The sequence below is a fragment of the Pezoporus flaviventris genome, unplaced genomic scaffold, assembly GCF_033815535.1.
Source record: "Pezoporus flaviventris isolate CSIRO_AGI_PZ_B2104156 unplaced genomic scaffold, CSIRO_AGI_Pfla_v1 ptg000015l, whole genome shotgun sequence".
Lineage (NCBI taxonomy): Eukaryota > Metazoa > Chordata > Aves > Psittaciformes > Psittacidae > Pezoporus > Pezoporus flaviventris.
The window spans coordinates 40,026,031-40,041,077 of record NW_026892563.1 but is presented as its reverse complement, the minus strand read 5'-3'; the positions used below and the strand labels follow the sequence as shown (position 1 = coordinate 40,041,077).

General features: G+C 38.3%; 1 protein-coding gene across 9 annotated transcripts in view; it reads left to right on the top strand.

Annotated features, from left to right (window-relative positions):
• The window catches only part of STXBP5L (syntaxin binding protein 5L), a 190,818-nt gene that overhangs the window by 63,362 nt on the left and 112,409 nt on the right, over positions 1-15,047 (top strand). For all 9 annotated transcript variants that reach the window (XM_061454241.1, XM_061454243.1, XM_061454240.1 and 6 more), the window contains 2 exons: positions 6,829-6,910; positions 8,976-9,076. In XM_061454241.1, coding sequence (XP_061310225.1) covers positions 6,829-6,910; positions 8,976-9,076 — 183 coding nt within the window. The remainder of the gene's footprint in view (positions 1-6,828; positions 6,911-8,975; positions 9,077-15,047) is intronic.

Genomic DNA, 15,047 nt, shown 5'->3' with positions numbered 1-15,047 from the left:
AGTTTAGTTTTCTGTCACCTCCAGTGTGCATTAGGACAAGAGTACTATTCTATCCCAGCTTATCCTGTCTGTGGTTTTTTACCAGATGTGTTTGTAAACAAGCTTAATTGACAGGCTTTTGCTTCTATTCCCTTATTTGTCATGCCTTTGGCTAAACTTGTGTCAGCATTTGTAAACTTCTTTGAAACAACAGCCCCTGTGAGTACAGTCAGTAAGCTCTTCCCTCACTTCTACAGATTTCAGTTTTCACTTGCTATTGCCTTTCTTGTTTGTATCTGTATGTGTCAGGGAGATTGCTGAGGTTTATGTCTACATGCAAAAAAGTAGAGGACGCCCACTGTAAGTGCAAGCTCTTACAGTTGTTTGTTACTACTGCAAGAAATAACAGCCTCAAAATATAGATCTTTCAGGCCTGGCAATGTGGAGCTTTTACAGACTGGTAACTAAATGGCTCCTTTTTTGGAGGTGACTTTAGAGCTGGATGGTTTCTGTTAATGACTATAGATGTATGTATATATGCATATACAAATGGAAATCGAAAATTAGTGATACTCCTCAAATGGGGTATGAACTTATTTATCTATGTGTTATTTGCGAAACAGTGCGAGAGTCGTTACCTCTGAGTATCTGCTTTTCACAATTTGCTATTTCAGGTTTAGGGTTGATTGAGTTCAGTCACATGGTGATTGTATTCATGTTCTGTTTCCAGAACAGATGATTCCCAAAATGACAAAGATCTGAAAGGCGGTCTCACAAAGAGATGAAAATATGTAGCCCTATAAGTGCTGGTAATTCTTGTGGTATCTGCAGATATTTTGGGAATTAAAATAGCTTCTAAATTCATAAGAATAAAAAAAAATGTGAATAGTGTTGATGTGAATTTGCATGTTACTTGAATAAATGGTCATATTTTTCACAGCATTCATTCAGCTATCCAACTGTAGTCTATATATATAGACTTGCCATTAAATGCCAGCTACCCATGAGGGCTTTAACCTGGAAGAAATCAAAGTTGCCAAAAGCAATTTTTTCTGCCTATATATATCATAATGGATATTTAGCTGTTCCTGAGATGAATTCTTACATAATTTGTATGCACGAACAGAGAAATTTATGTCAAGAGAAATAAACAAGGCAAAGGTTATTGTAGACCAAAAGCTCACTCTTACTGGTGCCAAAAAGGTCTGTATGTATAAAATACATCACGCTGAGCATCCTGAGAGATTCCATCTTTCCTTAGTGAAGGGGAAAAAAAGAAGAGATCTTTATTATCAGATGACTGCTCAAGTAAAAGTGAAGCTCATTGTAAAACTGAGTCCTTTATATTTTAAACAAGACCCACTAAGAGCTGTTTAATGAAGCAGTGTCCAGTGAATGCACAGCAAATAGAAGGCCATAAAGCTAGGATTAAGTTGCATGTTCTTTTTAAGGAATTCAGTGAGCTCAGCTTACATGTATTTAACAAAATGAAGCTTTGTAAGGGGGTGCTTATTTTTGGAAAAGGAACGGAGACCTATATTGAATTTAACAAATAATAAAATGCCATGTGCATTTTTACACTGTCTTAAAGAAACCATTTCCAAATGATGTGTAGCTCTTTTCATACTGGAAGTTGAGAGCATATTCTAAAATCTGTATTAAAAAACCCCATGAGAGCCATTCAAGAGCTAACAAAATTGCTGTGACATGAAAATAAAGGAGCTCAGGGTATTTTGGTTTTATTTATGCAGAAGATGGATATGATACAGCTTGATCACAGTTTCAAAGCAGGAAATTTCTGCTGGGAGGAAGTTGTTTAATTTAGCACATAAAGGCATAATGAGATCCAAAGGCTTGAAACTGAAGCTAAATGTATTGATTCTACATATAGCATGACATTCTTAATAGTGAGGAGAAGTGAACGCTGGAGCAATATGCTTCGGAAATCACGAGGATAGAATATCTTATGAAAAGAGAGAAAAAAAATCCTTTTGAAGACCATTTGAGGTACAAAACCTAGGGCTGTGCCATTTATTTGTACCAAAATATACTCTTTCCTTATTAGACAGAAAATAAATGTATGTGAGACTTACAGAAATCCCACGAAGGACCTGTAAAACTATATTCCAGGAACTGAAAGTAGCTATGTTCAGAACTACAAATCTAGTTGATAAAGGTGATATTTTCGTAATGGTGGTGTTCTCATAATGGTTATGTTTTGAACAAAATCCATCCTGTGACACAGATACAGCTGACTAACCTGTGGTTGGTTTAGTTGGTTAGTGGTATGTTTGAATTCTTCAACCGTTCTGTTAATTATTTGGCTAAATAATTGGTGGGTTTTCAATCACGCAGTGGCATAGGTCTTCTGCAAGAAGAAGCTGTTCTATATTCCAGTTGCACACTAAATCAATTTTACAGTTGGTTTATGTAATGGAGTAACACCAGCCCACAAGCATCTGCTTTTAGGGTGCTGCATATTCCTACTCAAACATGTACCAGTCAGTGCAGATCAGATGACAGGACTTCTTCAAGCAGCACCCCACAATTCCCAAATGTTTTAAAGGAGAGGCTATAAATAGGGATTGCCTGATTTAAGTGTGTCTTTTAATAAAGCAGTGGATGTGAGAACCTTGTTTCTGCATAATAATTATAACCCCTTAATTTAGTGCTCATTGCTGTACATAGATTGGTTTTAGTCATAGAAGAAGTGGTTGAAAAATACATAGCTTGGTGTAATTTTCTTCTATGGGAGAATTTTGGTTTTGAAAAAGATGCCATATATAATTTAACAGTTTTTATTCAACAGGGGATGTTTGTTAGCTGCTTGGCATGCTTTGGCAGGAGGTCCTTTATGGTACCATTGCTTCAGTTCCTCTGTCTTGCAAGGAGGATCAAATCAGACTGCAGTTCTTGTTACTGCAGAAAGATTTAAACTGACACTAATAAAGAATCGCCCATCTTAATGCAGAAAAATATGTCTTACCTCTGCCCCTTCTGGTCCGAAGAATTTAAATACCTACTGCAGGTAACACTGGTCTCAACTCCAATCAGTTCTAACGCATCTGCACTTTTGGTTCTCAGCTAACGCACAAGACTTTCAAGTCTTCAAATGCCGTTAGTACTAACCACTGAGAAAAAGGACAGACATCAGATCTGTATGTATCATGTAGTAAAAATGAGTCATGGAAGCTGTGGCATGCTGTGGAAAGTTTGATCATAGATCAGGCTTATGAGAACCTTTGCCCATTGATACCTCTCCTGTGTATGCAATCATTCACTGGTAACTTTGGTTTCCAGTAAAACATACCCATATATGCATGTGCTTTGACATCAGGCATACAAGATGAGTATGGATATGACATGGGAGTATCAGATACATGCTAACTGATCTTTATACAAGTGACCAAAAGGATTTGCAGGAAAGATCTGAATTGGGTTGTAATGTTTGGAAGTGGAAATTATTTTTAATTTGCGATGGAATGGCCCAAGACATGAGACTGTGAAGTCTTTATTAATAATTTATTATGCTATCATAGAAGTCTTCATCTGGGAAGCTGAATTCAAGTTTTTTTCCCCATAAAATAATGATAAATTTTTGAATAACAGGATGTTGAAATACTCTGTTGCATACAAGTGAATACAGAGCAAAATACCCTATTTCACATACATAGATATTAAAACCAGGATTAAACATATTTTCAGGACTAACATTTTTCCATTTGATTGTTACTGCTGTCACAATTTTACTGCTTGATGCACGTAATTTTGATTTTACTTGTTTCACTCTAGATCCCCACAGATATCCAGACTTAGTATTCATCTTTTTCCCTCTTATATATAAGTTAGGATAATCTGGCATGTCTGTGAAAGCCTCTGAGAGATCCAACATACTGATGAGAGAGAAGATGGTGACTGGTTTTTATCCTTGAAACCCATGATGTCTACTTCAAGGTATTCAGGTGCTTCTGTGTTAGTCCCCCTTTTTAATATCCTCAGAGATATTCCGCTCTCCCTGATAGCAGCATCATTATTTAACAAAAAAAGCAAAAGTGAAAGAATAAATTCAGTCAGAAGCCTGTACTGTAGCTACTTCTGCTCTGTGTCCTGGTAGAGTTCGCTGGTATGAAAAGATTTAATGAGGTAAGGTTGCAGTCCTCCGTGCTTGGCAGCAAAGCACAGAATTTCAGAAGATGGACTAAAGTGCAAGAGCATGTACCAAGCCATCGTATCTCTCCAGCTACTTCTGCTGAAAGGACCTCACTGCAGCTCCCAGAATGTTTGAAAACCAACATCAGTCAGTAAGAAAGCTGCTATTTAAGCACCAGTCCTTACTTTAGGGCAACTGGCCAGACTGACTCAGACAGCACAATTTCTCTCTTATTCTAGTAATTCGTGAAGTATTTCAGTCTGAACACTTATGCAAATAAATGTGAATTACTGGAGAGTGCTTTCTTTGTGATACACTGAATGAAATCATCTACTCTGTTAGGATTTTTCCTAGAAAACTGATTTAGCATGATACTTATGCTGAAGGGCGACAGCAGCTTAATCAGGGCAATACTAGTGTAATTTTCATTAAGAACAGTCATTAGCTAATACCATGTATTTATACTGAATATAAAGCTTAAGTTAAAGGGAAAGCACTTACCTCTTAAAACTTCCACTCAGTTTGAAGTCCCTGTTGGGTTTAGTGCCAGTCTTTCTTCCTCTCACTTTACAAGAAGTGGGGAACGATATGAAAGAAGGAGTGCCACAGAGAACTCATTCAGAATGGGCCAGAGAATTACAATCAACCCTTAAAAAGTATCCTTGACATCTGTCTTTATTGTCCATTTTAAACAGGTTGTTTAAATGATGCACAGGTTTTTATTATTTCATTGGTTATGGTTGTATTCGGGACCACATTTTGGGAACAAGTTGCAAATAGAGTTACTTCCAGTATTTTTCCACCTTTCAGTCCTATAATGTAGTTATGAAGTTTTATACACAGCTTTTCATCTGGAAATACCAGTGCACTGAGATCACTCTCAAAGGAAATATTGTATTCTTATGTAAAATACTATCTCCACCTTACAAATAGGGAAATGAAAGCACAGGGAAGAAAAGGTACTTTTTTTTTTACCCTGAGGTTATCCAGTAGAGAGTTGACAACATCAGGAGTAGAGCTCAGGTCTGTTAAGGTCAGTGGTCTCTCTTAAAACTGCTTGTTTAGCAACTGGAAAAGCAATTGCTTAATACTTTAAAGTTTTCACCCTCACATTTGCTAAGCTATGGACTCTACTTCCCTGAGGCCAATTTTAGAATAGTTTACTGCAAGTATCTTCACTTGTGAAAGGGGGAGTAAAGTTTCTGACATTTGCCTGCAGTATAGGTGCTCAGTTGGCACTTTTGTATTCAGGAATTTACAATATGCTGTGTTCAGTTCTGGGTCCCTCCCTGCAAGAGAGACATGGAGGTGCTGGAGTGGGTCCAGAGAAGGCCAATGGAGCTGGTGCAGGGCCTGGAACACAAGTGTGATGGGGAATGGTTGAGGGACCTGGGGGGTTAAGTCTGGAGAAGAGAAGGCTTGGGGAGAGGGGGGGACACCTTATCGTTCCCTACAACTGGCTGACAGGAGGTTGTAGTGAGGTGGGGTTGGTCTCTTCTCCCAGGGAGCAAGTGACAGGACAAGAAGAAATGGCCTCAGGCTGCGCTGGGAGGATTAGACTGGAGCTTAGGAACAATTTTGTCACTCAGAGGGTGCTCAGGCATTGGAACAGGCTGCCCAGGGCAGCGGTGGAGTCACTGTCCCTGGAGGTATTTAAAAGATGTGCAGATGTGGCACCTAGGGAACCATGGTTTAGTGGTGGTTTATGGGTCAATGCAATGATCTTAAATCTCTTTTCTAACCTAAGGAATTCTATGATTCCATGATTAAATATAACAAGTAGATAGGGCTTTATGCTGGAAAATCTTGTTTCTAATCATAATCTTGATGTTTGAATGCATAAGATTTTTCACCTACAACATGTTTGTTAATAACATGTTTCATATGCCTCTCTTGTTTTACTTTTTATCTTTGATAATTTCCTGCAACAGCATTTTCTTGTTAAAGTCTCTGACCCAGGTGGGAAAGGGCCGATTTGAGTTAGGGAGACAGCAATTCAGCATGCAGAGAAAAAGACCCAAAGAGAACAGAGGGAAAGCTACATTCATGATACATCTGGACAAGAAGATACTGCTGCAAAGCAGTGTGTCTGCGTTAATTCCAGGTGAACTAGTTAGGTTGCCAGAAGCAGTATAAGTGGTTTGACTCAAACTGTGGATTGGATTAGGTAATGTAGTTCATAGCTAGACTTTGGTAACTCCATTTCACTGCATTGTACTTCTGTTGATGAGGCAGAGCAATAGTAACGTGAGCTTTAAGTGTGAAACGATGCACTCATAAAGCATTCTCTCAGATTTAAAAAAGAAAGCCTGCTACAGATCTGTTATTGTTAATTTTATAATGTCTTGATAAGAACAAAAATCTAATATATTTATGTGTATATGAATCAGTAATATGTAAAAAGATATTTAAGATGTATCCTGCTGAATTTTTGTGTTAATTCATATATCTTTTTTCACAGGCAAAAAAAAAAAACAGGGAAGAAGAGATCAGTCACAGTTGCATGTGTTTCAGCCTGCTGGTGTTGGTGCTTTCATTAGAACAGTGGCAAGTCAGCATGACTCCTTTTGTTTTACAGAAAGCAAGAAGAATTGAGGTTAATTAGAGGTTAATTAGAATTTAATTGGTAGTTCTTTTTTTCCCCCTCTTACTCCTGGTGATAACAGGAATCTTAGAGTCCTTGACTGTGATGCCAACAGATTGGGCAGGCCTGGTGTTGATTGCTACTGCCAGCATGAAAGTGGTGCTGCAGTTCTGCAGCTCCAGTTCTTAATCAATGAGGTAAGGACATACTTACTCAGATTCTTCAGTATGAATTTAGTTCAATAAGTCAATTCATGTCTTGTAATTGAGTGATATAACTTTCACATTGACAAATTGTGCCAACAAATAAGTGGCATACCTCCAGAGGAGATTCACCATACAGCCTTTTAGAAGATTATTTATGGGACTGCATGCAGGGAAAGTATTGCCTTCGTATACATCAGTATGAAGTACTGAACAAAAGGCAGTTAATATATGAATGTGTTCATGTAGATGTAAAATCCATTAAATTACTAAATGTGCTGCACAGTCCTGATTCGAATAGAAATTAATAAATGGGATAAATCTTTCTGTGGAAATATATTGATGGTTATTGGTTGAAAATTCAATATTTGGGAATATGCTACTACTTGAAACAAGGAAAAGCAATTGAAGGGGTCATCAATCAAGCCAGCATGCTTAGTTTTTGCAAGTGGTTTGTCAAAATCAAGTTTAGACAACATGAAGAAACAGTGACAGATTATAGCATGCTCTGTGCAGAAGATCTCTAGAGATGGTAACAGTCAAGGGACTTTCTGGAGCATATAGACCGGTTTTGGTTTTTTTCCTAGAACCTCTTAGCTTGTCCAAATGATAAGCTAGTCGTAGTTCAGTTTTAATTCATTTTTCTCCCATGAAATAAGGGAAAAATTTTGATAGTTTCAAGTCCTCTTTCTAAGCATGGACATCTTAGAGCTTCTCAGTAAAAAAGTTCTAGTTTTGCAGTTTTTTAAACCTGAGAAATTATTTTTTTTTTATACCTTTGTTTGGAGAAACTGCCTGAACCACAGAAACTGAGGAGGTGGGACTGAAACTTCAGAAACAGTCCAGTGGAATTCTTTAGAGGAAGGCAGAGATGAAAACGGGGAGGCCAAGCTTTGCATCATTGTTCTTTCTTTTTATTAGGTGATCCCTAGAACCCCTAATACATAAGATCAGTTTGATTTCTGTGGTGGAGATTCTCTCTGACACTGGTCCAAACTGGAGATGAGAATTAAAGCATGGATTATACTGAATTAGAGAAGTGTCACCTGCAAATGTCAACATTGAAAAGTTGCTAGGATTAGGAAGGAAATTCAAGATGCAGAAAGAGAAGTTTATGGGTCAGTCATAGTTGGTATGAACTGATTTTTTTTTCAGTTACATCCTCACCCTTCCTCAGAATACAGCATTGCCTTCTGTTTGGGCAATATCTAGTTCCTCTCTGCCATAATAATACACAGGGACGGATCTTTTGTATTAGAACTGATCTGAGGTGTAAATGTAATAAATCACTGCAGCAGCTGTAGGGAGCTGCCTCTGCAGTCCATTTTCACATAGCGTCACTGTTCCATGGTGAGAAGAAAGATAGTAGAAAGGAGATAGAGTAACTTCACATCAAGCTGCCCAGGCAGGTAGAGGTCTGGACTTTGGAAGATGCCCATTTTGGGGGCACCAGAAGCAGAACCAGTCTTCAGAGTATTTCTTATCTGTGATAAAGACTCTCCTTTTGTCTACATCTCTTACTTTTTCCTAGGTCTTCTCCCTCTGCTACCTGACCCTGTGTTCTTGCCTGCATTTTCTTTTCACAGTTCCACTTCTGAGTTTCATGTTGTCTTGATAGGGTTGCTGAACTGTGCTTGGCACCATCACTTGTGTGACAGTGTGTGCACTAACCCCTTTATCCTTTAGATACCCTTCACACTCACCTTTTAAAGTAAATGTTGTCTGTTCTCCATTTTGTTATCTCTATGCTTATGTGGAAATACATGAAAGTTCCCATGTACCTTCACATGTAACCTTACTATAAAGCTTTAAATTGATGGAGTTTTGATTTAACTTTGGCTGAACTGGAACTCATTTAAAACATTTACACTTACCAGATCAATTCGAATTGACTGTTATTTACAGTAGAATATGTATTTTTTTTTCTAGAAGAAAACAAACATTTTCCATAAACTATATCATTTTCTATGGGTAGATCATTACCAGTCAGGATCACTGAAAAATAAGGCAGGATCTGCAGAAAAGTAATATGTTGTGCTGTATTTTGTGTCTGCTCTAGGGTGCTTTGGTCAGTGCAAGTGCAGATGATGCACTTCATTTGTGGAATCTCCGACAGAAGCGACCAGCTATCCTACATTCTCTGAAATTTAACAGGGAAAGGTAAGACTCTCTGACAAAATAAATGTATTATTTTTTTCAAAAACCAAGCTTACTTTCTGAATTTCTGATAATAGACACTTATTAGTTTGTCTTTCTAAGGGTAATCTAGTTTTCCATTGTTAGAGTCCTGTTTCCATAGAACAAAACCTCACTTTCTCTTCCTGCACCCTTCTCAGAACTAGACAAATTTCGTCCGCTTTTCATCAAAATGTTTTTCATTTTACCTTCTTTTTGCATTAACTGCTATGACAGTAGTGTATTTGTTTTCCTTATGACCAAACACAAGCACTGTGATCCTTTCAGCTGACTTCTTGTTCAGTTCTAGCCAGAGTGCCTCAGCTGCCTGTATTAGGGAAATAATTATTTTCTTTATCTTGAAAGGGTTTTAAGTTGTAAAATAGTGGAAGTTGGGCAGAAATAAATTGTGGGTTTGGGAAACTGGCAAATGGCAAATGAGTCAGAGACTGCTTCTCTAAATTCTGTTTTATCAGTACCTAACTGTAGAAATCCCTACTGATAGTAAGTTAAATGAGTGGTTGTGATTTTCAAATTCAACCAGAAGCTGAGCAATTGAGTCTGTATTTGGTTACCCAAGTAAAACCTGGTGCAATATTATGGAGTTTGAATGCTACCTTTCTACTAATAATACGAAAAAGTTCTATGTTTCTATTAAGGAATTAGGTCAGCAGAGCAAGATTCAGTGCAGAAGTGCAGCAGTTGAGAGTCCTTGGGCAATACAGTTATTCTGTAGTTCATCTTTGGCATGGACCTTTTTGAAGTTTGAATACATAGATACATAATAATCTAGAAAATATACATCCTGATTCCAAGTTAATATAACCTATTGCAAAAGTATATGCAGTGTTTTGGGACGGTGTGGGGGAAGATGAAAAACTAAAATGCTATGTCCATATGCTAGCTGCTTCTGAGCAGTAAGTTATCATTTTACACACGTTGAAATATTTTAATCTTGGTATTCTTACCGTGCAGGTACATTATCCACAGCTTGTCATTGATAAATCTGACTTGTAGAATTTATTGCAGTGCATCCTGGTCTAGCTCTCCCAGACAGCAACTTGCTATACAACCTAAGGGATCAATACTTATAGGAATGCAGTGTCTGTTCAGCAGTTTGCCTGTTATTTCTCTTCAGAGACACTAGCGTGGTATCTTGGTCAGAATTTTGTCAGAATTTCTTGATAAATTAAAGTCACACACATTTAGGCATTGCTGAGAGCAACGTTTGTGGCATCACATTTGTCTAAATCTTCTTTTGCTTCTGACAGCCTAAAAAAATGGGGAAAATATTTGGAAGCAAGTTATTTGGAATACTGGAAACTGAGCATAAAGGCAAATTTAGTGTAATGACATTTTTGGACTGAGGTTTTTAATCAGGTATGAGGACGTAGTTATTTGGAGCAAATGCATAGCTAGCTGTACGGCCTTTTATCAAAGTCTCAGTGTAAGCAAATATAACTCATAGTAAGTTGTAAGTAAAAAAACAAATATTGTTTCATGCATATTTTAAGTAACTGTTACAATCACTGCCACTTAAATAACTTTTATTAGCATATTAGCAAATACCCTGATACACCTCCATATAATATTATCAAGGCAGCAAGTCCAGTTTTAAATTAAAAAGGAGTTTTCAAAAGCATAAAGAAATAACTTTGTAGGCAGCTCCGTTTTTCTCAGTATTGACTAGCACTGCCCTGAGTTTCTGGGGTTTTGTATTCAGGCACTTGGCTCCAGAATGAAACCTTTTCATTTTTCATAGAATCATAGAATGCTTTGGGTTAGAAAGGAGCTTAAGATCATCCAGTTCCAACCCCGTGCCATGGGCAGGGACACCTCACACTAGATCGTGTCGCCCAAGGCTCCGTCTAGCCTGGCCTTGAGCACCACCAGGGATGGAGCGTTTGCAACTTCCTTGGGCAACCTGTGCCAGTGCCTCACCACCCTCACAGTAAAGAACTTCTGCCTAATATCTACCCTGAACTTCCCCTGTTTCAGTTTGAACCCATCACCCCTTGTCCTGTCACTACAGTCCCTGATGAATTGTTCCTCTCCAGCATCCCTGTAGGCCCCCTTCAGATACTGGAAGCTGCTATGAGGTCTCCATGCAGCCTTCTCTTCTCCAGGCTAAACAGCCCCAACTTTCTCAGCCTGTCTCAGGCGCTCCAGCCCCTGATCATCCTCGTGGCCTCCTCTGGACTTGCTCCCACAGCTCTGTGTCCTTTTTATGTTGAGGACACCAGAACTGCACACAGTGCTGCAAGTGGGGTCTCACGAGAGCAGAGTAGAGGGGCAGGATCACATCCATCCACCCACTGCTCAGACTTTTGATTTTTATTATGTTTTCTGTTAATATACATACCAATTAATTTCAATCTAACTCAATTTTCTAAGCTTGATTACAAATTCAGGATATAAAACTCAACAAAAGCCTTTGGGCAAGTAGCAAAAAAGTAGGGCTAAAATCCTAATTCCTCCTCTCATTAATTTCGAACATTTCAGAACTAAGTCTGAAAGAGAGTTTCCTCTTTTTTCTGAATATATTTTTGTGCTAGAGCACAGAAGTTATAAATTATGTGATGCTCAGAGAAATGGCTAATAATGATTGCCTTAACTAGAAGAAATTTGGGGCAAAATGGACGTATGGGAATTGGGGAGGCTGATAAGATTAAAAAATCAATTTTCTTCAAGAAATTCCAAGGTTTGTTCTTCCAAAACTTAAGTTTTCTTTGGTGTTGGAACTGTTAATATTTTATTTTAATCCTCTTGCAGGGGGAGATGAAGGGGAGGCAAGATTTATGCTGAGGAGAGATGGTCTTTGGTCTTAAGTTTGCGACACAATGAATGGGTTGGTTTTGATGTTTCTTAAGCAGGGAGAAATGCTAGCTGGCAGAGAAGAGGTTTTAAAATACTGGTTCATGTTTTCAGAAAGCAGCTGTTGAAGAAGGCCGTGCAGTTTAGACCGTCAAAGACTGTATTAGTCCAAACTCTTGATTAATTTGACCTAAGTTAATCAGATTTCATGTAGAATCATTTTATTCAGAGGGTTTAAAATATTTGATGCACGAACCATACAACTTTTAGATTCTGTTAGATGGATGAGTGCTGCTTAAGTCTTTGGCTATTACTCACTGCACCAGTCTTCATACGGTTGAACTGTTTAAATTGCAATTTGCTTCTGCTTCTTGACATTTAAGATTGCAGGATGATGGACTAAAACCCTGCTCTTAGCAGTGTTGCTGTGTATGTTTATTCAACTACTTGGGTCAAATTTTGCCAAGTGTATACATATATATATATTTCTCCTTTTTTTTTTTTTCCACAAAACTGCAAACCATATTTGTTCTTTAAGTTTTGGTAAAAACTGGTGCAGAGTAAAGACTCTTTAATGCAGCACAGTGGTTATATTTCACTTATCATGTAGCATCCAATATTAAGCCCCTGAATGGTTTAGGAATAATAATTCACTAAGAAATGCTTTTTTGTAGCCATGAAGTCATACTTTGCAACCTCTCCAGATATTTTTTTTCTTCTTGTGACCTATTGTTAAACTAATGATGGTGCAACATAAGTATTGTTAACTTGTCTCTCCTTTACAAAGTGCCTCTTTGGATCAGGCATAGAAGGAATCCTGAAGGATGAGGCATAATGGCAAACGTATTTTTGTTCTACAGTGTAGGTCCCTGGACCTTTTAGCAAATTATATGGTTTTGCCTGATATCACAATACAAGGTTACAATCTTTCATTTTTATTGCTGCAATTGGAACGGTATACAATGCATTAAGAACCTTAAAGAAAATTTAAATGTAAGCAGTGCGTTTCAGTGCTCAGCCCTGTGCCAAGAGCTGTAATGATAACAGTTACTCAAAGAGATGCTTGACAGTAGCATATGACTGATAATGTATGATTTGCCTTTCCGTATACAAGTGGAATGGACAGGTAAAATTTTTTAACCTCTGGAAAGAATGTACACGAATCACTTTGGTATTTTTGAAGGTTAACATTATGGTGACATTCCTTATGTTAATTCCTGCTTTCCTGATGTCATAGGAGATGCCATATTCATCTTCAGTAGACATTTTAGGCAAAATAAATAACTCAGTTACTGTAACTGTCTCTCTCTGACGCAAAGAACCACTGGAAACTATTATAGGCCTTAGTTATTTTTAACATAGAGCAGACTTCAGCAAGTATAGATTTAATTATACACCAGTTCACATAGCTTTCCCATATAAGATTAGTGCAACTGGGACAGGAGAAAACAGCAAGGATTACAGTGTGAAATCCAAACCCTTTGGGCCTGCATGCTCTTGTTTCACTTAGGAACACAGCTCATCTCCTGTCATTCAGAAGCTGAGCTAGTTCATTTGTGTTCACTGATGTAGGAAATAGCCCTCCTCTTTTTCTTCTTCTAGACAGTGCTGATCGGTGTGTTACAAGTGAGCCAGCAGCACTACAGCAGTTTATCCACTAACTTCTACTCAGCATACATTAAGACAGTTATTTTGGGTCTTTAAATCCATCTGCACATACTGTGCTCTAATGCCATGAAAATACTCTAAGTGCCCTTCTGCAGGGGTATCACAAGGTAACAGAATCTGTATAACTGGCTTTGGGGTTCTGATCTCTAACACATTCTTTATAGTGTTGAGGGTATCTTGGCATGGAGGAAGATGAGCCCTTTAAGTGGGTGACTTTTAAAGCAATTCTCAGCTGTAACTTACTGGTAATTAGAAATCTGACTATTTTGCAGTATTTGAACAAGATAATCGAAAGTATTACTGCAATGCTTGGAGTCAAAGAGTAAAACCAGGTGTTTTTTGATCTGGTGACTTTTCTGTGGTGTTCTATATTCATGCTTGTTGTATCTTTGCAGGATTTTGTGTTCTGTCTTACTAAGAGCTCACCTCATCAAAATGACAGCAAGAGGCTATTGAGTGAATGACAGTGACTGGCTGCACAGTCTCAACAGTACCTGTACCTGTTTGCGTGTGTGTTAGGGACTTGTGAGTTACTAAACTTAGATGATCTGTCTCCTTGGCTGTTCAAAGAACTGAATTCCTGTGATATCTTGCCTGCTCATAAATGAGCCTCCAGGTTCATACTGTATAAATGTGAACTCTGTTTATGTACTTTCTGACTTGCAGTCAGAGATCTGTCATCAAGCGTGAAAGTAGTTATTAGGTTCAGTGCAGTTGCACAGCCGCAAAACAATCTGATTACATGGTGTGGTGCAGCATTTATCTATTCCAAAGAACCACAGAATTCAAATATGAAGCAGTATTTCACCATGCAATCCTGCCACAGCTTATGGAAAGGATTTAAACTTTCTTGGATTTATAATGGCAAAACCTGAGGAAAGCAAAAGAAGCCATGCTGCTGTTTGACATTCGCTTCCACATCTTGAGGAAGTTCTCACAGAACTTGCTTGTGCAGATGTATTAATTTTTTATTGCCTTATGAAGTGTGTAGTGAAGTGTGAAGACAGCACGGACCTGAAATGCATAAATACATATTAAATATGCGTGGCATGGTCTTGCATCAGCACTTGTCACTTTTGGAAGTGTGATGCTTAGGCATTTCAGTAACTGTTTGGTGGGTTCTGTTGGCATGGAGTTAGTTTTCTTCATAGTGGCTAGGCTGGGGCTGTGTTTTGGATTTGTGCTGTTAACAATGTTGATAAAACAGCAGTGTTTTAGTAACTACTGAGCAGTGCTTACACAGAGCCAAGGCCACCTCTGCCACTCACCCCACTCCACCAACAAATGGCTGGGGGTGCACAAGGAGTTGGGAGGGGACACAGCAGGGACAGCTGACCCCAAGTGACCAAAGTGGTATTACAAACCACACGGTGTTGTGCTCAGCATATAAAGCTGGGGGAAGAATAAGGAAAAGGGGGGGATGGGACAGGGGACATTTGGGATGATGGTATTTGTCTTCCCAAGAAATTGGTCC